Source organism: Oreochromis aureus, linkage group 15 (assembly GCF_013358895.1).
Source record: "Oreochromis aureus strain Israel breed Guangdong linkage group 15, ZZ_aureus, whole genome shotgun sequence".
Lineage (NCBI taxonomy): Eukaryota > Metazoa > Chordata > Actinopteri > Cichliformes > Cichlidae > Oreochromis > Oreochromis aureus.
The window spans coordinates 24,137,365-24,162,355 of NC_052956.1; the positions used below are offsets into that span (position 1 = coordinate 24,137,365).

At 42.9% G+C, this 24,991-nt stretch overlaps 1 protein-coding gene across 2 annotated transcripts in view; it reads right to left on the minus strand.

The window, feature by feature from the left end:
- Positions 1-24,991, minus strand: part of LOC116329584 (collagen alpha-1(XII) chain-like) — a 45,555-nt gene extending 20,564 nt beyond the window's left edge. For both annotated transcript variants that reach the window (XM_039599456.1, XM_039599457.1), the window contains exons 1-8: positions 24,859-24,991; positions 23,731-23,844; positions 22,627-22,776; positions 21,856-21,975; positions 20,858-21,022; positions 20,527-20,673; positions 9,851-10,117; positions 8,785-8,974 (exon numbers count right to left, since the gene is read on the minus strand). In XM_039599456.1, coding sequence (XP_039455390.1) covers positions 8,785-8,974; positions 9,851-10,117; positions 20,527-20,673; positions 20,858-21,022; positions 21,856-21,975; positions 22,627-22,776; positions 23,731-23,809 — 1,118 coding nt within the window. In that variant the 5' untranslated portion in view covers positions 23,810-23,844; positions 24,859-24,991. The remainder of the gene's footprint in view (positions 1-8,784; positions 8,975-9,850; positions 10,118-20,526; positions 20,674-20,857; positions 21,023-21,855; positions 21,976-22,626; positions 22,777-23,730; positions 23,845-24,858) is intronic.

Genomic DNA, 24,991 nt, shown 5'->3' on the forward strand with positions numbered 1-24,991 from the left:
ACATTTTATGGTCAATATGACATAAGAAACTCAAAATGCTGGGTCGAAAGGACCCATAACCATGACACAAAGAGGGAAACTGTTATGTGGTCAGATGAATCAGCATTGATTTTTTTTTTTTTTTAAACATGGACACCGTATTCCCCAGACTAAAGAGGAAAGGGAGCGCATGTTATCGGCACTCAGTTAAAAAATTTGCATTTCTGACAGGATGAGGAGGGTTTAATGCCCTTAGAATTGGCACCTTGCACATCTGGAAAGGCACCATCAATGCTGAAAGGTATTTACAAGTTTTAGAACAACATATGCTCCCATCCAAATGTCTTTTTAAGGGAAGGCCTTCATATTTCAGCAAGACAATGCTAAACTGCATACAGCATCTATTCCAACAGCACAGCTTCATAGTAGAAGAGTCCAGTGCTGAACTGGTCTGCAGTCCACCAGCTGAGAACATTTGGAGCATCGTGAAACCAACAATATGACAAAGAAGAGTCAGGACTGCTGAGCAGCTAGAATCCTCTATCAGACAAGAATGGGACAACATTCCTCTCCCAAACATTCAACGGTGGCTTTCCTCAGTTACCAGATATTTAACTGCAACTTTCCCTGATACTGCTGGGTCAAACTACTTTTCTGGACCAAATCCTGTCACGACACTGGGTCTGTGACCCAGTGTTATTGATCTGTTTAATTTGTATTCTTTGATTATTGATATTCATGGTTTTGAGTTATCTTGATGGTTTTCTGTTTAAATGTTAAATTTGTTGTGTTTTTTAGCTTTTAGTTTCGGTCACTCTGGCCTCCCTGTGTTCCATGATTCATGTCTTGTCTCCATGTTCCCTCTGTCCACCCGGTCAGTCATGTCTCTCTGTTTCACTGTCAAGTCTGCGTCTCTGTGTTACACTTCCTGTTTTACTTTGTCGGTCCCTCAGTGTACAGTGGCTTGCAAAAGTATTCGGCCCCCTTGAACTTTTCCACATTTTGTCACATTACAGCCACAAACATGAATCAATTTTATTGGAATTCCACGTGAAAGACCAATACAAAGTGGTGTACACTTGAGAAGTGGAACGAAAATCATACATGATTCCAAACATTTTTTACAAATAAATAACTGAAAAGTGGTTTCATATTAGTCACGTATGTATTCCCCCATACTTCAACACAATAACTCAGATAGGGTAAAAACAATGAGAAATATATTATTCTCATTGTCTTGTAATCTAATATATATCTTAGATTACCCATGATATAAATACTTTTAGCCAACTTTTTTTTAACATGTTCAATATGAGATTTCCATGTTAACTTGTCATCCACTATTACACCCAGAAAACGCAATTCTGTCACTCTTTCAATTGATACTCCCTCTATAGATAATACTATCTCTTCCTCCTTTACACGGTTTCCGAATATCATAAACTTTGTTTTTTCCAAATTCAGCGATAACTTATTTACATCAAACCATTTTTTAATTTTTTTCATTTCAATAACCATAATTTTAGCCACTTCTTTCAAGTTTTCTCCGGAACAATAAAAATTTGTATCGTCTGCAAACAAAACAAAATTTAACATTTTTGACACATCACAAATGTCGTTTATATATAAATTAAAAAGTTTTGGTCCTAAAACAGAACCTTGAGGGACCCCACATTCTATTTTCATTCTATCAGATGAATTGCCTAAACACTGCACATACTGAAACCTATTATCTAAATAACTGCTTAACCAGTTCAATACTATTCCTCTCACACCATAAGTACTTAACTTAGAAATCAAAATGGAGTGTTGCAGAGTGTCAAAAGCTATTTTTAAATCAATGAATACCCCTATAGTATATTTATTATTATGTGTTGCTAATGAAATGTCTTCAATAGTGTTCATTAATGCTATTGCTGTTGATCTGTTCCGTCGAAATCCGTACTGACTTTCACTTAACAATTGATGTTTTTCAATGAAACTATCAAATCTTTGTGCAAAGAGTTTTTCAAGCACTTTAGAAAACTGTGATAGCAATGATACTGGTCTATAATTATTAAAACTATGTCTGTCTCCTGATTTGTAAAGAGGGATAACTTTTGCCACTTTCATTCGGTCAGGAAATACACCCGTATAAAATGAGAGATTAAAAATATAACAGAGAGGCTTGATTATACAATCCAAGGTCTTTTTTACGATGACCATGTCTAACCCATCACAGTCAGTGGATGTCTTGTTTTTAGAATTTGCTACAATAGCTATGATTTCTTTTTCAGTGATTTCCCCTAAAAACATAGACTGTACCACTCTGCTATCTCCTTTCCATTCGTCATTCCATTCTGAATCATCCTGTTTTCTAATTAAGTTTGCCAGGTTAGGCCCAATATTTATAAAAAAAGAATTAAATTCATTTACCACTTCATTCATATCACTTACGACCTTATTTGTCTTATTAAAGTAAGTAGGTAAATTTAAAGATGTATATTTATTACCCAATACATTTTTTAAGATATTCCACGTACCCTTAACATTATTTTTGTTTTTGTAAAATAATTTATTATAATACTCTTTCTTAGCCTTTCTGATAATTAATACTAACTTATTTTTATAAACTTTATATTTCATTTCAGCAGGCTTTGTTCTAAGTTTTATATAATCTCTATACAGTTTATTTTTCTTTTTACATGCATTTTCTAGTCCTTTTGTTATCCATGGTTTACCAGTAGTTTTCTTTTTCTTTTGCTTATATACTACCAGTGGACAGTGATTTTCATACAAAACCAAATAAATGTTTAAGAATGCCTCGTATGCAGCATTGACGTCATTTACATAAACCTCATTCCAATCTTCTTTCATAAGATCTTGCCTGAACTTATTTATTGCATCATCATTTCTAATTCTTACATACAGTGGCTTGCAAAAGTATTCGGCCCCCTTGAACTTTCCCACATTTTGTCACATTACAGCCACAAACATGAATCAATTTTATTGGAATTCCACATGAAAGACCAATACAAAGTGGTGTACACGTGAGAAGTGGAACGAAAATCATACATGATTCCAAACATTTTTTACAAATAAATAACTGCAAAGTGGGGTGTGCGTAATTATTCAGCCCCCTGAGTCAATACTTTGTAGAACCACCTTTTGCTGCAATTACAGCTGCCAGTCTTTTAGGGTATGTCTCTACCAGCTTTGCACATCTAGAGACTGAAATCCTTGCCCATTCTTCTTTGCAAAACAGCTCCAGTTCAGTCAGATTAGATGGACAGCGTTTGTGAACAGCAGTTTTCAGATCTTGCCACAGATTCTCGATTGGATTTAGATCTGGACTTTGACTGGGCCATTCTAACACATGGATATGTTTTGTTTTAAACCATTCCATTGTTGCCCTGGCTTTATGTTTAGGGTCGTTGTCCTGCTGGAAGGTGAACCTCCGCCCCAGTCTCAAGTCTTTTGCAGACTCCAAGCGGTTTTCTTCCAAGATTGCCCTGTATTTGGCTCCATCCATCTTCCCATCAACTCTGACCAGCTTCCTGTCCCTGCTGAAGAGAAGCACCCCAGAGCATGATGCTGCCACCACCATATTTGACAGTGGGGATGGTGTGTTCAGGGTGATGTGCAGTGTTAGTTTTCCGCCACACACAGCGTTTTGCATTTTGGCCAAAAAGTTTCATTTTTGTCTCATCTGACCAGAGCACCTTCTTCCACATGTTTGCTGTGTCCCCCACATGGCTTGTGGGAAACTGCAAACGGGACTTCTTATGGTTTTCTGTTAACAATGGCTTTCTTCTTGCCACTCTTCCATAAAGGCCAACTTTGTGCAGTGCACGACTAATAGTTGTCCTATGGACAGATTCCCCACCTGAGCTGTAGATCTCTGCAGCTCGTCCAGAGTCACCATGGGCCTCTTGGCTGCATTTCTGATCAGCGCTCTCCTTGTTCGGCCTGTGAGTTTAGGTGGACGGCCTTGTCTTGGTAGGTTTGCAGTTGTGCCATACTCCTTCCATTTCTGAATGATCGCTTGAACAGTGCTCCGTGGGATGTTCAAGGCTTGGGAAATCTTTTTGTAGTCTAAGCCTGCTTTAAATTTCTCAATAACTTTATCCCTGACCTGTCTGGTGTGTTCTTTGGACTTCATGGTGTTGTTGCTCCCAATATTCTCTGAGACAACCTCTGAGGCCGTCACAGGGCAGTTGTGGAGCTGTTTTGCAAAGAAGAATGGGCAAGGATTTCAGTCTCTAGATGTGCAAAGCTGGTAGAGACATACCCTAAAAGACTGGCAGCTGTAATTGCAGCAAAAGGTGGTTCTACAAAGTATTGACTCCGGGGCTGAATAATTACGCACACCCACTTTGCAGTTATTTATTTGTAAAAATGTTTGGAATCATGTATGATTTTCGTTCCACTTCTCACGTGTACACCACTTTGTATTGGTCTTTCATGTGGAATTCCAATAACATTGATTCATGTTTGTGGCTGTAATGTGACAAAATGTGGAAAAGTTCAAGGGGGCCGAATACTTTTGCAAGCCACTGTATCTGTCCACACACACTTCCTCCTTTTGTGTCATTTTATAATCTAAAGTTACAAAAACAGGTAAATGATCACTTATGTCATTTATGACAAGACCACTTATAATGTTGCTTTCCAAGCAATTAATGAAAATGTGATCAATTGAAGTAGCTGACTTTTCAGTTATTCTACTAGGTTTAGTAATCAGAGGGTAAAACCCTCTTCCAAATAATAACTCAAAAAAATCTGATGATGCCTTATGATTGGACATTTTTAAAAAATCAATATTATAATCCCCGCAAATACAGAATGTCTTATTTCCCTTTACCTTGCTCAATAAATCTTCTACTACATCTGTGAATGTTTCTATTAATGTCCCAGGCCTCCTATACATACAAGTAACAATTATATTACTCTTTCTTTCCATTTCTATTTCTACTGTCACACACTCCATTAAATCATCAATAGCCACAGACATATATTCAACCTGTTTACATTTCAAATCACTATCAACAAAAAGTGCCACACCTCCTGCCTTCTTATTAGATCTACTTATATGATATAATTCATACCCATCAATGTGAAAGTCCCAACCCCTGTCCTCATCTATCCATGTTTCTGATAGTGCTATCACTCTAAACTTGCCTTTCAAAGTATTCAAAAAATCATTGATCAGAACAAAACTTTTATAGAGGCTTCTACAGTTGAAATGAATTAATGAAAATGTATTGCCTAAGTCAACATTATCCCTAAATTGATTCTCAGTATAATACTCGCATGTAACATTAATTGCATTAAGCACATTCCTTTCTGGATCGATATTATTTTCAAAATCATGTAATTTGTAATCCGAATCTTCAGTCATTGTGATTGGGTATTCTTTAAATGTCTGTTATCCTTATGACATACCCAAGTATTTCACAACATATTTTGAGAAACCACTCATAGCTATACAGTTCTTTCTGATCCATAAATAACTGCGGCTCAAATCTATATATCGTCTCCGCGCATAATGGTGACACCGTCGATCCCAGTTCCATATCCACCTGCAGCTTCACAATAATATTCTTCCAGTCGACTGTCTCATACCTTGCCATTTTCCCCCTCCGACAGTCGGAAATAGTGTCTTTCATTGAATAAGTTCGGCTAGTTGTTAGCAAACACATCATAACAGACCTTCTGCCGTCCGACCACAACAGTGTAATCATCCCCCGTAGTTGTCCAAATCATGAAGATCCCTGATCATTACAACCTTGGCTTCTTCTGGTGTTCCGTTGAGCTTTATCATCACTTTGCAATTTCTTGTCCATGTTGCTTGGATTTTTTTTTCTTTACGCATGATACGGGCTTGTCTGGCAATATCGGCGTTCTTTTTCGTGAGATGTTCATTCACATATACTCCACTCCCTTTCAGTTGTCTGGACTGCCTCAGTAGCTCAATTTTGTGTTTTCGATTCACAAATTTTACTACTATTGCTGGAGGTGCCCTGGCATTCTTTCTGGGGAGGGTATAACACGCCGCGATGTTGTTGCTATGCAGGGGAAGTTTTTTACTCGCAAAAAACTCCACTACCTGATGCTCTAGTGTTTGTTGCTCCTCCACCGGGGGCTCATCTCTGCCAGACCTCACACCACTCCCAGTCTCAGTAACTCTTGCATAGCTCCTGCGTTTGGTTTCCAAACCGGTAATAATTACGTCCTAATTACGTCCTCCAGTCGTGCATGCTGTTCTAAATCCTCCACTCTCCTTTCCAAGAGCTATCCTTTTATCCTTTTCCTTAATCAAGCTTTTTAATTCTTTGATTTGGTCCATTAAAGTCGTTAACATTCCTTGTTGCTTAACTATTCTTTCGACGTCTGTTGACAACGAGTTAAGCGACAGCTTAATCTCCTCCAAATCTTCTTCAATTTTTCTCATCTTTGCCATTTTCTCCTTTTTGTTTGTTTGTGTTTTGTTTCAAGCTAAATATATTTGACTTTAATTTGATTCAATCACACAACCTTTGTGGCTGTAATGTGACAAAATGTGGGAAAGTTCAAGGGGGCCGAATACTTTTGCAAGCCACTGTATCTAGTTTTGTTTCCCCTTGTCTCATCATGTCTAATTAGTCCCAGCTGTGTTTCCCTCCTGTTTCCCATTCCCTCGTTGCACCCTTGTGCATTTAAGCCCTGCATTTTCCTTGGGTTTTTTTGTGTTGTACCCTCACTATGCTGTGTGTTTCTTCCCTCAGTGTGCCAAGTCTACTCCTAATTTTGAGTTCCTGGTTTATTTTCTAGTGTTTTAGTTTTAGTTTCTTGTTTCTAGTTTCTTCTTTTGCTTTGTATTTGGATGTGAGGTTTTACAGCATTAAAGCTGCCGTTTTGAGTTTACTCAAAGTGTACATTTGGCTCTCGTAGGTGTGCAGAATTTCCATAGAACTTCACCTGCTGCTCCGTGAGCATCCAAACCTCGTCCACTTCAGTTGGGAATCCTCCTGCGCACTGGAGGCGCAGCTCAATTCATATCATAATAATAATAATAATAATAATAATAATAATAATAATAATAATAATAATAATAATAATAATAATAAATGAATGAATTCTGTCCCCCGGACAAAGCGGTGCTTACGCCGCCAGCACTCTTCATTCACTGAGCAACTCCCAGTGGTTAATGAAAATGACTATTTTTCTTATGCTCTTCTCGACTTTCAAAACTGTTCATCATGGTGGAAAAGGTCTAAAACCTATTTTCGCTGCATCCGAGCCTGCTCCCCTGCCTCACTGTGTTCCTGTTCCTGGTCCAGCCTTCCCCTACACCCGAGTCAGTTTCCCAGGTGAGGGGGGCTAGGCCCTGGTTGGTCCCTGCTCTAGTTTCCAGGCCAGCTGAGGCTCTGCTAGTCCCTGCACCTGTACCAGCTTCTCAGGTGGTGACAGCAGCTGCCCAGCTGTTGCCACTGCCTGTTCCAGTTCCCAGGGTGAGGGCGGCCAAGAACCAGTTCACTCCTGCACCTGTACCTATTCCTTGGGTGGGAGCGACTAGTGTCCGGTCTGTCCCGGTACCTGTGCCGGTCCCTGAGGTGATGCCTGCCAGGACACAGCCGACCTCTGAACCCATACCTACTACTCGGGTGGAGTGGCTAGTGCCCGGCAGGGGCCTGCACCCATTACTGTCTCCACTGGAGGCTCAGGTGAGCTTGTCCAGACGTTTCTCTCGTTTTCTGGGAGCTCAGGAGAACTAGCTCAACCACCACTAAACCACTGCTTCTATCTCTAGCTCAGTCACTAGCTCAGGAATCTGCTCAGCCACCTGGTCAGTCATCAACTCAGCCGCCTGCTAAGCTGTTCAGCCAGGAGTCTCTGCACCTTCTGGCCCTGCATCGCCTCAGCCAGAGGTCTCAGCACCTGCTGGCTCTGCATCTGTTCCCGGTGGGGGCTCAGGTTAGCTGCGCCAGCCATCTGTTCCTGGTGGGGGCTCAGGTGAGCCGCACCTGCTGTCTGTTCCCATTGGGGGCTCAGGTGAGCCTCGCCAGCTGTCTGTTCCCTGTGGCAGCTCTGGAGAGCCCATCCAGCCATCGCCTTCAGCTTCACCACCTGCTGTGTCCGCTGGCGGTTCTGGAGAGTCCTTCCAGCTACGCATGGTTTCCACGCCGGTTCCCGTCTCTGCTGGTGACTCTGGAGAATCTGTCAAACCATCAACTCCACCAACTGCCTGTGGTAGCCACGCCACCATCAGTTGGCCTCCAGACCTTCTTTGCCTGCGCTGCCGCAGTTTTCCACGCTGTCGGCCTCCAGATTTGATTCACCCACAAGACTGCCCCTTTCCTTGTTATTTGGACTTTTGTGCTTGGTTTTGGACTCTTGTGCCTAGTTTTGTGCCTTGGACTCTGTTTTTCTTCTTGTTTGTTTTACTTCGATGGTCCCTTGTTTCATGTCAGTGTATCTATTTTTGCTTCCCCTTGTCTTATCATATCTATTTAGTCCCAGCTATGTTTATTTTCAAATGTTTTAGTTTGTTACTTGTTTCTAGTTTCTTCCTTTGCTTTGTATGTGGATTTGAAGCTTTCCAGCATTAAAGCTGCCATTTTGAATTTACTCCTCTGTTTATGAGTCCTGTATTTGGGTCATCCTGCCTGCCACACAGCACACCATGAGAAATCCTGTTCACAAGTTATAGAAATAATGAGTTCTGCTTGCATAGTGTCCATCTAAGCCTTTTCCTGTTGATTGTCTTCTTCACCATTGCATATTTGTTGTTTCCTTTTAAATGAAATCCTCTACGTATGGCATGAAATAACTCTGAAAGCTTACCTGAGTTTCTCTACAACAATTGTGTTAACGAAGGGGCCGATAAAGAGCTCCTTAAGGTCAGCATTATTCCCTGAGTGAAATGTGACTTTGTAGCCACTGATATCCCCAGGTGCTGGATCCCAGGACACTCTGAAACTGGTCCTGGTGGGCTGTGAAGTTTGAAGGTTCCAGGGACTCTTGTACGGTGACACTGCAATAGAAGAAATCAGCAGGAAATTCAGGACAAACTAACCTAGAACTAAACTCGACACAACTCCAACTCTTGGCGAAGGTTTTTAAGGATCAGCCACGCCACATTCAAGCCAGTTTCTCATTAGTCCATAATACAGTTCTTTGAATCCGGTGCCAACCATTAGGAAGCCCTGTGTCATGCTGTGCGTTAGTAATGCTAGCGTGTGATTGAGCACGTGTTTATCTGTGATTTTAGTGTTCTCGTGAGGAGGCGCTGCAGCACCTGTGGTGTGAAAAATACTCCTCTTAACAAGTAGTTTAAACTTGAAGTCGGTTCGTGAAATTTTTGATGGGAAAATGGGAAAAAAAAAATCTGCAACTTGGACCAAAGAAACATAAACAGGCACTGTGACTTGTGGGGTTTCTCTGAAAAAGTGTGAATAAATCATCAAATATACCAGGTTTATCCACTGCCTGGAAAACACAGACAATTCTTCAATATTCAGTACTGAGGATTAAACCCTGGATGCTATACATCCTCACACATCCTTAGTGTGGGCCTCAGATTTCATTTTCCTCATCATGTAAGATCTCCTTTAAAATTAGAAGCTTACAAAAATTGACTTTGAATGAGTGACTATGTGCCCATTGCATCCAGCACCTGAGCTAAACTCGTCTGATCTCAGTAGATTTGAACTTTACTCACTATGGATAAGCAGGGCTACTACATTTTTAAGTGTAATGTAAGGGGCCACTCAGCAGCAGATTTTTTAATCGTTCAGTTCCACCAGCGATCATATTTTTAGACTGAGCACAGGTTTAAACATCTTGGCTAAGATGGACATGTTTCTGCAGTGTGCTGTCTCTCAGAGGGTTGAATTATGGACCAACGTACGTGTCGTTCCTACTCCTTGCCTTGCTTTTCCTTCCCTGCGATTGTAGATGGGTAGAACGGTGATATTGTATGTGGTCGCGGGCTTCAGATTCTTCATGACAGTAGAAGTGGCCTTTGCAGGGATTTTCTGGACCACTTCTTTGCCTCCATTGTGAGGAACGTACTTCAGCCAGTAGTTGAGCAACTTGCCCGGCGCCGCCGTCCACGTGACTCTCATGGTTTTCTCTGTCTTGTCTGACACTCTTAGTGTTTTCCCATCAGCAGAGGCTGAAAACATAGAATGCACTTTTAATACTGCAACAACATGTTTCAGTATCATTAAAGAGAAACTAGTTAGACCAGTTCCCCTTTAAATATGTCCTGGGGAAACCTAAACAAAGTATATTTGACTTATCCAGGGTTTGTTTTAAAGCAGAAACCTGCAGGGCTGAAAAATGCTAAAATCTGCAGTTCCCCCGATGCCCACTTGGGGCTGGCTCCAAAAACGAGTCAGTCCCCTCAGACTCCCATGTTAAAATCTCCAACAGCTGAAATAAACACATATACATTTACATTTATTTATGACACACGTCATAAAGAGGGATTATTTTTTCTATACTTCCCCCATTTATATTTTATTGACGGTTAAAGCAAAATGAGCAAAATGGTTTATGGTTCATGGTTATAATATCACTGCCTTTTGGAGTAATTTTATTGCATTATCACAAATAATGTGGCTTATTGTGGCATTAACTGAACTAGCAGCCCTTCTACTAAGTCTACTCTAGTTCATAACAACTCAGATGGTGATGCAATGGTGTTAAAATCGAGGCTTCAAAAAGGATCCCATAAAATAGTGGGTAACAAGTATTCAGTGTTCAAAAGCCAACCACTGACATCTATGAGCCAACAATATTAATGAATCACTACAATAGTTCTTTCAAAAAAGGAGGATACAAAATTGTGATCCTTCTTTAAGCTTGTTCTGATAAAATCTATACAGGTGGTGAACACAACAGAAAAGCCTTTTATTGTCATTGTACATGTACAATAAAACATTGGGATAGGTCGATAACAGCTGTTTGGATAAGTCACCCATTTGGATTTTGTTAAGGCTTAAAGTTAAGGATGTGGCCATTATGGCTAACAGGATGGTGCAGACACAAGCGGCCGTTGTTACTAGCTGTCTCCACTTGGCTTCACCTACGCTAATTCAAATCACTGAAGTGGACCTCTACAACAGCTTTGTGCTGCTGGTGCTTCTTGGAGCATTTTAATGTAATTATCTGCTGTGTGGTTAATTATACTAACAGAGTGTCCCAGAAGTCTGTACTTCAGTTTTGGTGAGTTTGTTGCTCATAGCAATACTTAGTTTATGTTTAGCTCCATGGATCCACCTCGATAACCTTAAATAAATAAGATGACCTGATTACTCACTGATTACTTACTCAGTGTTTTGAGCATGTACAGTTTATGGTTGTGTAACCCACATCAGATTTGTGGGTTGTGCTGCTGAATAAGGTTGGAGGTGTAATTTCCCTCCCCGCCACTAGGAGGCGAGTATGCCTTGAGATGACTTTCTGTTAGCCAACATTTCCTGTTGTGAAAGCCATTACTCACAAAGCAACCGCCAAATTAACTGAAGATCCCGGATCTGAAATCTGTGAAATACGGCCGTGGGAAGCTGCGTCAGCTGGGCGAGCTATCTCACCACGAGCTCCGATTGGTTTTTGACCAGGACTGGATCATTCGAGACCTGAACCCTGTAGGTTCAGTGGCGAGCCAATCCCAAGAGAGTGACTGTAGACGGACCCGAGTACGGTGTGGCCAGCCGTGGGATCCATCTTCAGCGAACCTCAGGACTATCACTACATCCCTTGACACAGATAAGACTAACACTTTAAAATCTACCCGGGTAGTGTTATAACCAGTGGACAGAAACACACACACACAAGGAACTCTAATTTCTCTTTCCAACGAGAAGTGGACTGAGCAACAGGAGCGGAAGCTCTTTAATTGAAACTCTTTGGAGAATTTCCTTAAAGAGGATATTTGGTCTTGATTTTATTTTTGGGCCCTTTAATGTGCGTTTGTGCACTGTAGGAAGCTTGACTTTAGACAGGCAGGGTTTGTAAACTTTACAGCTTTTAATACAGTTTCTATTCAAATCACATCTTATCTATCATTGTGTGGTTCCTTCTCGGCTGATCCTTTCAAGGCTCCATAGTCTTACCTAGAACTTTCTGATACTGGTCCAAAGTTGTCGAGACAATAATTTAATGCATATCTCATGTTATTTAATTGTAATACCTGTTACAAAAGTGGCAAGCCAGCCAGGAGCCTAGTTAAGTGTCAGCAGTGAAACATATCTCAAGTTTGGGAAATTGTATGGAGAAAAAAAAGTGTTTAAATGCTTTAGCGTCATTGCCAAAGATGGAGTTCATAGCTAACTCGGGTATCAAAGTCCCAAATGCAGTGATTGTGAGTGGATTGCTTGGATCGCCAGAAGATGAGGAGATTATAGACTTTCTGAAGAAATATGGTTCTTTTAGGCTTGTTTCAGTAACTGATGCTGAATCAGAGTTTTATAAAAACCTGATTATTGAGTATCAAGATGGTGCCGCCATTGAAGCCTTATCTCCTCTTTTGCCTTACACACATGAACTCAAAGAGAACCCAAGTGTCAGGTATCTCGTTCAAGCTTTGGCTAGCATTTACACTACAAAGGTTGGCTGCAATGTTACCAAAACCTACCTCAATGAGATAAAGAAATTGGCAAAATTAAGTGGGAAAGACTACAAAGAAGTGCTGAGAGACATGATGTCAGAGATCAGTGAGGCAATTGGAACAGACAGCAATGATGAGGCATCTGTAGCCAAACCGTTCGACACATCTCTTGAAACAGTTGAAACCTCAGATCACCGGATGTTCAGAAGTCCCTCCTTGATGGATTCCGGTCAAGATTGCCCCGAACCAAAGCCACCCACCATCCTGAGGCAAAATCTACCCATCAGGGAGAGCGACCTGCATCCACCTGAAGTTCAAAAGGTCATCGTTGAACACATTGTAAGGAAAAGTGACTGTAACACACATCCACATTTTCCCATCAAGCTTCACCCATTTTCAGGTAAAACCCCAAGACCCAGTAATGAGACTGACTACGACACATGGCGATCACATGCTGAGCTTCTCAGGAAAGATTCCACTCTGTCCAATCTTCAGAAGTCTTGGAAAATGGTTGAGAGCTTGCTTTCCCCCGCAGCAGATATTGTCAAAAGGCTAAGTCCTGAAGCTACCCCTGAAACTTACCTTCAACTGCTGGATGTAGCCTTTGGAACTGTTGAAGATGGCGAAGAACTTTTCGCCCAGTTTATGAACACTCTTCAGGATCCTGGTGAAAAGGCTTCGTCTTACCTCTGCCGCCTCCAGGCTGTTCTAAACCTTGCTGTTAAGAGGTGAAGGATTGCTGCTGAAGAAGCAGACAAATATATTCTCAAGCAATTCTGCCGCGGTTGTTGGGACAACATCTTGCTCTCTGACCTCAACCTAGAAGAAAAGAAAAGTCACCCTCCAGTGTTTGCAGAGCTTCTGTTACAGATCCGTACTGAAGAGGATAGACATGCAGCCAAAGTCACATGCATGAAAAAGCACCTCGGCTCAAATCGACAGCGGGCCGTTACTAGCTCGCAAAGCACATGTGCCTGCAGCCAGCAAGTAGTGATCCCACCCGAGTCCAACACATTGGTGGAACTCAAACAGCAGGTTGCATCTCTTCAGAGCCAGCTTACCGCACTGATGTCAAAGAAATCCCAAAAGACCTCGAAACCCAAGGGGAGCGCTGAGCACACATCCAGCCGACCAGTACCACCTAAACTTAACCCTAGAGCGCCAAGCTGGAAGCCATCCAACCCAAAACAGAACGCAAGGCCAAAGGCCTGGTATTGTTTCAAGTGTGGTCAGGATGGCCATATTTCCTCAACTTGCACTAACGAACCAAACCCCACTCTCCATCCATTCGCTTCCGCTTATCCTTTTCAGGGTCGCGGGGGGCGCTGGAGCCTATCCCAGCTGTCATAGGTCGAGAGGCGGGGTACACCCTGGACAGGTCGCCAGTCTGTCGCAGGGCCAACACACAGGGACAGACAACCATTCACACTCACATTCACTCGCACATTCACACCTAGTGGCAATTTGAATTATCCAATTAACCTATCCCCACAAGGTGCATGTCTTTGGACTTGCACCTTGGACTTGCACCAAACCCCACTCTCGTTGATAAAAAAAGAAGTCAGCTAAGAGAAAAGCAGCGTCTTTGGGATGCAACAGACCATCTAACTCCCAATGAAAATTTTTAGATGAAGCCTCAGTTGTAGGGCAAACTGAGGCTGAAGCAGCTCACCAGCGCCCTGTTAATAAAGACGCTACACCTAAATTAAGTGCTGCTTTGAACCAGTGTAATGTCAGGAAACACCTTTCGAAGGTTTCCCCAAAACTGATAGGTACAAAGAGTACATGCCAAGTGATGATCCAAGATAAACAGTTTAACTGTCTGATTGACACAGGTTCACAAGTGACTACGGTTACCAAGTCCTTCTTTGATCAACATCTGTTTGAAACACAGATAGAGCCACTGTATGATCTATTGGAAGTTGAAGGTGCCAATGGGGTTACCCGTGATGTGGCATATAACATGCACAAAGAGAAAGGTCCAGTGATCCACCACACCTCAGCAGATGGCTACAAGACTGTGCTGAAAGTATTACAGCTGCGACATGAACAATGTCACGACAGTAACATTGGAGTGGTGAGGATGCATGGGAAAGAAAAGAAGGTTGTTCCGGCTGGAGAAACTGTTGTTTTAGAGGGAACCGTAGCAGTCAAGGGATTCCAGTCGGAGAAGTGTGCCATCGTGGAGTACCCTACATCATCTCTGCCTGGAGGACTTCTAGTAAAGACCTGCCTCCTCAACATACCGACCAGAGCCCCATGCAGGCTACCAGTTGTGATTTCTAATCCGTCTGAGCACGACATCACTATTCCGGCCAAGAGCGTGATTGCTGAGCTCAATGCAATCCAGGCTATTCTACCACACAAACAGAGTGCGACGGAGGGTCAGGAGCCAATCAAGCTACCTGGATCCAAGTCCCCTGATCAACCTCAGCTGGTCTTTGACTTTGGGGAATCCCAAATCTCTCCAGAGTGGAGAGACAGAATTGTGAAAAAGCTGAATGGCATGCCTGTGTTAGGCGTAGGCTGTGTGCAGGCAGGAATGGTGGACCCATAGTGCAGACGCAAGTCAAAGTCAAAAGGTGAACTCACAACAGCTTTAATGCTGAACTCAAAATAACAAACTTCCAGAGTGCAAAAAATAAACTCAGGCAAGCAGACAAAACACACAGCAAAATAAACGGTAGATCGCGACAATGACAAACTGAAACACAGGCTTTAAATACATAGAGGGAGCAATCAGGGAATGGGCAACAGGAGGGAAACACAGCTGGGGCAAATCAGGACTAACGAGACAAGGAGAGCAAAACCAGATACACTAACATGAAACATGGACTTCCAAAGTAAAACAGGAAACATAACACAGAGACGCGAACTTAACAAGGGGATACAGCCAACAGGGGAGACAGCAACTATAGAACACAGAGACATAAACCATAAGACGGAACTCAAAGAAAGAAACCAAAGACTAGAAATGATAAATAATATAATAAACTCAAAAGCCCTGGGTCACCGACCCAGGCATCCTAACAGCCTGAAGTCTTTGCCATGAATGATATTGACTTTGGGAGGACAGATAAAGTAAAGCATCACATCAAGCTGTCTGACCAAACACCATTCAAGCACAGGGCCCGGCCGATCCACCCAAACGACGTGGAAGCTGTCAGAAAACATCTTCAAGAGCTTCTTGATGCTGGAGTGATTCGTGAGAGCGAGTCTCCATTTTCATCTCCCATTGTTGTGGTCAGGAAGAAGAATGGTCAAGTTCGACTCTGTATTGATTATAGGAAGTTGAACCTGCAGACAGTGAAGGACGCATACGCACTCCAAAGGATGGATGACACTTTCGCAGCACTCTCTGGTTCCAGGTGGTTCAGTGTTCTCGACCTCAAGTCTGGTTATTACCAGATTGAGGTTGATGAAGCTGATAAGCCCAAGACTGCCTTTGTCTGCCCGCTTGGGTTCTGGGAGTTTAATCGCATGCCTCAAGGAGTGACGAACGCCCCAAGTACCTTCCAGAGGCTGATGGAGAAGTGCATGGGTGACATGAACCTGAAGGAGGTTGTAGTTTTTCTGGATGACCTGATAGTCTTTTCGAAGACTTTAGAGGAACACGAAGCCAGACTCATCAAGGTTCTCAACCGGTTGAAGGAGTACGGGCTGAAGCTGTCTCCAGAAAAATGCAAGTTCTTCCAGTCTTCGGTTCGTTATCTGGGACATGTGGTGTCGGAGCGGGGAGTGGAAACAGACCCGGAGAAGATAGCAGCGTTAAAGACCTGGCCAGTTCCTCAACGCCTAAAAGAGCTGAGAGCCTTTTTGGGATTCTGCAGGTACTATAGGAAGTTCATCAAAGGCTATTCAAACATAGTAAAGCCTCTGAATGATCTGACATCGGGGTACCCACCTGTTCAGAAGCATTCCAAGTCAAAAGACAAGAGTGGGCAGTACTACCACCCAAAAGAACCATTTCTGCACCGTTGGACACCTGCCTGCCAGCAGGCCTTTGAAATGATTATAGACAAACTGACAACATCCCCAGTTCTAGCCTTTGCAGATCCCACGTTGCCCTACATCCTACACACGGATGCAAGCTCCACTGGCCTCGGAGCGGCCTTGTATCAGGAGCAGGAGGGGCAGCTGCGTGTTGTTGCCTACGCTAGCAGAGGGCTATCACGTAGTGAATCCCGCTACCCGGCTCACAAGCTCGAGTTCCTGGCATTGAAGTGGTCTGTGATGGAGAAGTTCAGTGACTATCTGTATGGCAATCAGTTTACGGTGGTCACTGACAGCAATCCTCTCACTTACATACTCACTTCTGCCAAGCTCGATGCAACCAGCTATAGGTGGCTGGCTGCACTCTCCACCTTCTCTTTTAAGCTCCAGTACCGCCCTGGGAAACAAAATGGAGATGCTGACGCATTGTTGCGACGCCCTCACGGCAATCTGCGCGATGACCTACCATCTCAGAAAGAGTGGGACAGGATACATCGTTTCACTCAACATCACCTATCTGACCCAGGAGACATTGAAGTGGTTAATCCAGAGGTCGTTCAAGCCATTTGTGAGAGACAACTTATCTATTGTGCCGACAATGCAATGGACTGTGATGGTAGTATCTCCCTGGTTGAAAGCCTGGCCATTTCTGCAGATGCGGTGCCTGACAGCTTTGGGCATGAGGACAGGCTTGGAGGACTACCCATCATCCCAAACCTTTCAGAGGAGGACCTCAGAGACAAGCAACGAGCTGATCAGTGCATTAAGCATGTCATTTCCCAGATTGAGCACGGAGTGAACCCACCACCTAGTCTAAGAACTGAGCTTCCAGATTTGCCTCTCTTGTTGAGAGAATTGAACAAGTTTGAGCTCCGAGATGGCATCCTCTATAGAACACGCCTAGAAGAGGGACACCCACAACATCAGTTAGTCTTGCCAGGGGAACTTCAGGACGTGGTTCTGAGAAGCCTGCACGACGACATGGGCCACACGGGAAAGGAACGCACAGTGGATCTAGTCAGAGCTAGATTCTACTGGCCAAGAATGGCTTCGGACATAGAGAAGAAAATAAGGACGTGTACCAGGTGTGTGTGCAGGAAAGCTCTACCTGAGAGAGCTGCACTTCTGGTGAATATAACGACGACGCGACCACTCGAATTAGTATGCATGGACTTTTTGTCTGTTGAACCGGACAGAAGCAACACAAAGGACATCCTCGTGATCACTGATCACTTCACCAAGTATGCCATAGCTGGACCAACACAAAATCAAAAGGCTCAAACAGTTGCAAAGTGGTTGTGGGACAATTTCATCATCCATTATGGATTCCCAGAGAAACTGCACAGCGACCAAGGTCCTGATTTTGAGTCGCGGTTGATCAAGGAACTCTGTCAGATTGTGGGCATCCGTAAAACGCGAACAACACCATACCACCCCAGGGGCAACCCGGTGGAACGCTTCAACCGCACTCTATTGGACATGCTTGGCACTCTGGGAAGTCAAGAAAAATCCCACTGGAATGACTTTGTAAAGCCATTGGTCCACGCGTACAACTGTACCAGGAGTGAGGTGACTGGGTTCACACCATATGAACTAATGTTTGGACGCCAGCCAAGGTTGCCTGTCGACCTCGCATTTGGGTTACCAGTGAAAGAACAGCAACACAAGTCACATTCCCAATATGTACAGGACCTTAAATCTCGTCTTGAGCAGAGCTACGAAGTTGCCACAAGGACTGCTGCCAAGGTAGCTGAGAGGAATAAGACTCGGTTTGATAAGCGAGTGAGTCCTTCTGTTTTAGTCGTTGGCGACAGAGTACTCGTCAAAAGCGTGCGTATTCGAGGAAAGCACAAGCTTGCTGACAAGTGGGAGTCCCCAGTCCATGTGGTAGTAAAGAAAGCTGGAGACCTCCCAATCTATACAGTTAGACCAGAGAATGGCGAGGGTCCCAAGCGCACGCTGCATCGCGACGTCTTGCTCCCATGTGGATTTTTTGCTGCACCAACGGAGGAGCGTGCTCAGCAAAAACGAGCTAGAAAGCCTAGGACGCGTCAGAATACTCCCAACAGCACCAGGGAGCTTGACCAGTCTTCAGATGAGGAGGACATTGTTCCCGTTGCCTGGTTCAAAATATAACCAGTCTCCGAGAGGACTGGGGGTGCTGCAACGCAAAATGCCCCAAGAGACCTAGGTTCCAGTCACGACAAGAATAATCTGACATCAATCTCCGCCGAGTCGACGGATGTTCCGGAAGGTGCCAATGTTATGCCTGATGTCACATCAATTTACCATGAAACACTAGATCAATGGGGCGATGAGCAGACTTCAGTTGATGGTCAGACCTCATCTCCTGCTGTGGACGTACCAGCACCTGAATCCCATGAATCTGTGGGAGAAGCAAAGATGGATGATAGTGCATCCACTGAATCTGAGGGACAAAGGACGTTGCTGGATGGCAGTTCAGGGGAAGGGGAGTTGCTTAACGAGGTCAAGGACTTAAGTGAGGACCAACCTAAAGAGATCCCAGTCCTCCCGGACAGGTTGGAGAATGTGACGAATAATCCTGGAACTGAAGGACAGGAGGAGAGTGGTGAAGTAGAGGAACGAGCTGACACTGATGTCCATATCAGGAGGTCTGAGCAGGACCGTCACCCACCGATGAGGCTCGACTACACTGAATTGGGGAAACCAATTGTCACCGTGGTGAAGTCTTTCTTCCAAGGGCTGACCGCTGCGTGGAATGACATGGTGAATGAAGGTGAAGCACCTGGTTCTTCTTCTGCCTTTTTCCCCAAAGAAAGATTTGTGTGAACCTTGTCATGCACAGGGACGTGCATGAGTTCAGGAGGAGAGAGTGTAACCCACATCAGATTTGTGGGTTGTGCTGCTGAATAAGGTTGGAGGTGTAATTTCCCTCCCCACCACTAGGAGGCGAGTATGCCTTGAAATGACTTTCTGTTAGCCAACATTTCCTGTTGTGAAAGCCATTACTCACAAAGCAACCGCCAAATTAGCTGAAAGATCCCGGATCTGAAATCTGTGAAATACGGCCGTGGGAAGCTGCGTCAGCCGGGCGAGCTATCTCACCACGAGCTCCGATTGGTTTTTGACCAGGACTGGATCATTCGAGACCTGAACCCTGTAGGTTCAGTGGCGAGCCAATCCCAAGAGAGTGACTGTAGACGGGCCCGAGTACGGTGTGGCCAGCCGTGGGATCCATCTTCAGCGAACCTCAGGACTATCACTACATCCCTTGACACAGATAAGACTAACACTTTAAAATCTACCCGGGTAGTGTTATAACCAGTGGACAGAAACACACACACACAAGGAACTCTAATTTCTCTTTCCAAAGAGAAGTGGACTGAGCAACAGGAGCGGAAGCTCTTTAATTGAAACTCTTTGGAGAATTTCCTTAAAGAGGATATTTGGTCTTGATTTTATTTTTGGGCCCTTTAATGTGCGTTTGTGCACTGTAGGAAGCCGGCTTTAGACAGGCAGGGTTTGTAAACTTTACAGCTTTTAATACAGTTTCTATTCAAATCACATCTTATCTATCATTGTGTGGTTCCTTCTCGGCTGATCCTTTCAAGGCTCCATAGTCTTACCTAGAACTTTCTGATACTGGTCCAAAGTTGTCGAGACAATAATTTAATGCATATCTCATGTTATTTAATTGTAATACCTGTTACAGTTGCATCTTATTTGCATTAGCTGACAACTTCTCTCTCTCATCCAAATGTGGTCACTTCTAACTCCCATGACAAGCATGGAGGTAAAGTTGAAGGGTCCACAAACCAATGACTGACATCTCTGAGACAACAATATTAATAAATCACTATTTGATTTAAGAAAATGAAAAATGTCTCAGAAGTCTTGTTCAGATCAGATGCGGACTAGATTCTCTGAGCAGCCTTTTGAAACACTGGCCCATCTTTAAGATTGTTCTGACAATGCTGAAATGACTCCTTCCCTACCTGAGCCCTTAACACTGTTACACAGGTTGACAGAGAGTTCATCAATGATGTCCACCAGGAACTGGAAGTCGTAGACGTTGTACATGTGAATGTCATCCGGGTCAGAGGCGATGGACCTCAGCTCAATCTCATCACCGTTTTTTACACCTGTGAGAAAAATAAACCATGAGTTTGATGGAGGAAGATGACTAAAGTGGCTGCTGGTTGATCATTTTCAGCCCATTCTAGTAAAGTCAGGTACTTTTCCTGATCGCTGCATGCAGGTAGCAATCATCCAAAAGTTCAAATGTGTTTTCACTTCCTTTTTTTCAAACCAGTGAAGCTCACTCACCAATAGCATAGAGCTCGATGCCGCTGTCTCTCAGGTTCTGTGAAGTTAAGATGACTTCATCCTGGGACTTTCCGTCAGTGATCAGGACGCCGATTTTTTGGGAGTCTGGACGCAACCCCACTTTGGGTTTGAAGCTGTTCTTGAGGATATATTTTAGAGCCATTCCTGTATGACAGTGAGGAAGAAGTTTCAGTTATGTGTGCAGATCACAAAGCACTGCATGCTGCTTCTGCAGCCCTTCTGAAACAAGCCTGACCCATTTGAGGGAAACAACAAGGAATGCTTCTCTGACACTTTGCTCCACAAATGAGAGGAATAAACATGGCCCTTGTCAATGTATTTTTACCTAAACTGAAAGCTTTAAAGGAGACTACATCTTCAGCCTTCAGGAATTTATCATATCCATCATTTTTAGAGGCCTCCTGTTAGCCTAGCCAAGCACTTTACTCTTAGGCTGCAGGCTTGTGGTTCCTGGAGTTTCTAAAAGGAGATCATTCAGCTATCAGACCCCTCTCCTATGGAACCAGCTGCTCATTTGGATTTAGGAAACAGACACTGTCTACTTTAGGATTAGACTTCAAACATTTCTTTTTCAGAAACCTTACTGTTAGATCAGGTGATGCTGAATGTATCTTTAACTTTTCCTTGATTAATTTGTGTTTGAATGGAAGCTATCGATTCCTGTGGAAGCACATCATCTTCAATATATCAACTCCAGCCCTCCTGCCAAACTTTAAGCTCAGTTTCTGCTCCCAGTTCTTCTTGTTAAAAGGGAATCTTTCTTTCCCACAGCGTCCGACTCTCTATAACATACTTCGACCTCACTGTATAAAGTGCTTTGAAATTATACTTGTATAAATTGTGATTTGAAACAGTATAAATAACAATGAATCAAAGTTGGCTCCCAAGCTGGCAACCAGATCAGTCTGAACCCTGTGAGGACTGGGCTGTTGTACTGGTAAAAAAAATAAAAATAATAATTTTAAATTAAAAATCACCTGTCAGTGTGTTTCCTCCTCTATATGGCAGGGTGGCAACAGCATGCAGCAGGGATGCTTTGGTGGGGTGGGCGTTAAGGTGCCATTCAGTCTTTGGTTTATTGCTGTACTGAGTCAGACCTGCAGAAACAATGTAGAAAAACACCAAAGATACAGCAACTCTGACTTTTCCAAAAATATACAAAGATATGACAATTTAACTAATTAAGTCAACTTCAAAAAATGCATCCAATTTCTTTTATCTAGAGGTAGTGTGTAATTTTACTTCTTTAAACTGATTTGTTCTCAAAAATAACAGCAGCATGCAGCACCCTGTGACTCTAAGACTAATCAGAACACCAATTCAGTAGATTTCAGACACCAGTGTTTAAATTTAGCCTGATGTTGTCACACACCCAAAACAGTTATTATGTTATTGTTGTTTAATGTATGAATTTCTCACTTTTGTTCTCACAGTACAGAATCCAGCTTATTACTTTAAGTGTTTTTAAGTACTGATCAGTACTTAGTATCAGCAGATACCTTGAGCCAAAGTATCATTATCATTCCATCAGGGCATCTCTAATATCAGCTGCTTGCTCGATTTTCTGTTTTTAAACGTGTCAGATAAATAAACTGACATCACTTATTCTTCATAATCTGATCAGAAAAAAATTAAAGGGAGAAGGAGCTGCAACAGCTTTTTTTTCAAACGATGCACTGAGGGGCAGAAATAAGATCCAGTGTATGATAATACGATACAGTATACGATAGCAGCAGTGAAAGCTTTACCAATCTGGACACTGTCTGGGCCGATGTTAAACACGCTGACCATGCGAGCGATGAAGTTGCGGATGGTTTGGAAATTGTTAACCCCAATGCTCCAGGAACCATCAAGCAGTAGCACGATGTCGGCCTTCGCTGTAGTGTTACACTGAGTATCTGCACAGAAACAGTGGTGGTTATAGGGGTAGTCACACATCTGGTACACAACAGATACCCACCACAAGTGTCTGTAAAGTCTTATTGTGTGAGGGGAAAAGTGAGAACAAGTCAGAGGAAATACATCAGGAGGAGAGAGGAGTACATCACAAAAACTCACTATCAGAAAGCAGATTAAAATTACGTAACACAAATAATCCACACTCCTAACACACTGTGTAACCTATGTCCCTGTTTAAAATTTAAATTTCACATGTCTCAGTGTAGGTTGTGATGCATAATGACAAACCTGATGTCTCACAGTGGTAAAAACAAAAATCCTCACACATATTCCAAATCCACACTGAATGACTGTTGATCAGCCCTAAACCCCCTACGCTGTTTTTAAAGAGCAGCATTTCAGCATTATGTTTCTGCAGCATGTTAAAGATGCCTTACAGCAGCTCTCCCTGACCACAGTTGGGAAGGCAATCACTTTTTGTCTACTTCCAGTTACAACAGGAACTTCTGCCAAGGATTAGCACATCCTTTGGCTCTGATGGGAAGCATTACATGAGAATTTTTCACAGGAAAAATTCTGATTATAAATCTTAATCACAAACACAAAGCCACATTTAACTATACATTCAAGTTTAAGCTGCATTACTGCTCTCAGTAGGCTATATTTAATGGTTTAAATGTCTTTTAAAAATAAAAAATAAAAAGCTCCTATCAGGAAAATTAAACTAGGTTTAAGTTTTGATGGAATTATTGGATCATCATACGTGTGAGATAAAACCTGAAGTTTAAGCAAAACACTTCACAGGCACACGTTTGCTTCAGTCATTATTTTAATTTAGACTAAAAGTGCAGTTACACACAGCAGGCAGAGGACAGACAGAGGTGAGGGGAGGTGGAAGAAGTCAGATGTGTTGGATCAAAGAGGAGGAAGAGGAGGAGGAAGAGCGGTCTTACCTATCTTCTGGGCCTGAGAGGAGGACAGCAGCAGTGCTATGAGGGCAGCAACCGCTGCCAGAGAGAGCCTGCTCCTCATCTTCAGCTCTGCTGGTCTCAGTAGTATGAAGAAAGCTGCGAGAGAAACCAAGGAGGCAGTTAGGCGTCCTCGGGACTTCATGAGACTATTATTCCTCCCTGAACATGAACCTCAGAGCTCATTAATGCACCTTTATCTTCATTTAAATCTACATGATGCTTAAAACAACCAGAAAACGCAACTTTGAAGAGAGAAATATGTCACATGAGCAGCAATAAGATCACAGGATAAGCTTTATTGTATATAAAAGACTAAAATTCTCCAAAATCTACAAAATATTTAAGAAAAGAATCTTTTCTCTGTCTCTGCATTATATTCTTTTTCTCTCCTTTTTGTGGCTCAGATTATTTCCTCTCAGAGTAAAGTCATGCATTCAATATTTCTGCATGATGAGAAATATACTCTATACTCCCAGCCGTTCTTTACGATCTTCTGGTCAGTTACTTCTGGCCCAGCCCAGGCACCGTATGAAGACTAGGGGTGATATTGCTTTTGCCTCTGTAGCACCAAACCTGTGGAATAGTCTTCCTGCTACCATTCGTCCCTCTGACTCCATTCAATCCTTTAAAGCACGCTTGAAAACTTACCTATTCAACCTGGCTTTTCCGACGCGCTAATTCTCAACGCTCATTAACTGCTGTATCGCTACTCATTTCTCTGGATAATCATGACTTCTCCCTATCTCTACTTACTAATGCTTTTTGTTTGTTTTCTCTATTTTCTCTATTTTACCTTGTTTTAACGACTTACTGTTCAGTGTAAACGTGCTATATAAATAAAATTGTATTGTATTGTGTATTGTAAATATTCACTCCTATGAGGACACAGTCTTCCCACTGCCTTGCGTAATGGAGGATCAAGCCATGGCACTGTGCGCAATTACGCACATCAGTGCGGAGATATAATCCGAATAAAAAACAACAACAACGACAACAACAAAAAGTAATATTGCAGAATTTAAAAAGCACGCAGATTTTAAACGGGTGATAAATTAAGGCGTGTGAATCAATCCCCCTTAAACTGCACCCAAACAAAAATGCGGCGCTGACCTTCAGAGGAGACGGACACAAATCGTTTTCTTAAACAAGTGTAAAATTTAAAAAGTCTTCGCTGTAGACTCCGGCCAGAGAATAGTGGAAGTGAGGTGGTCGGTCCCAGACTGCAGCCTTCTTCCAAGTGTGA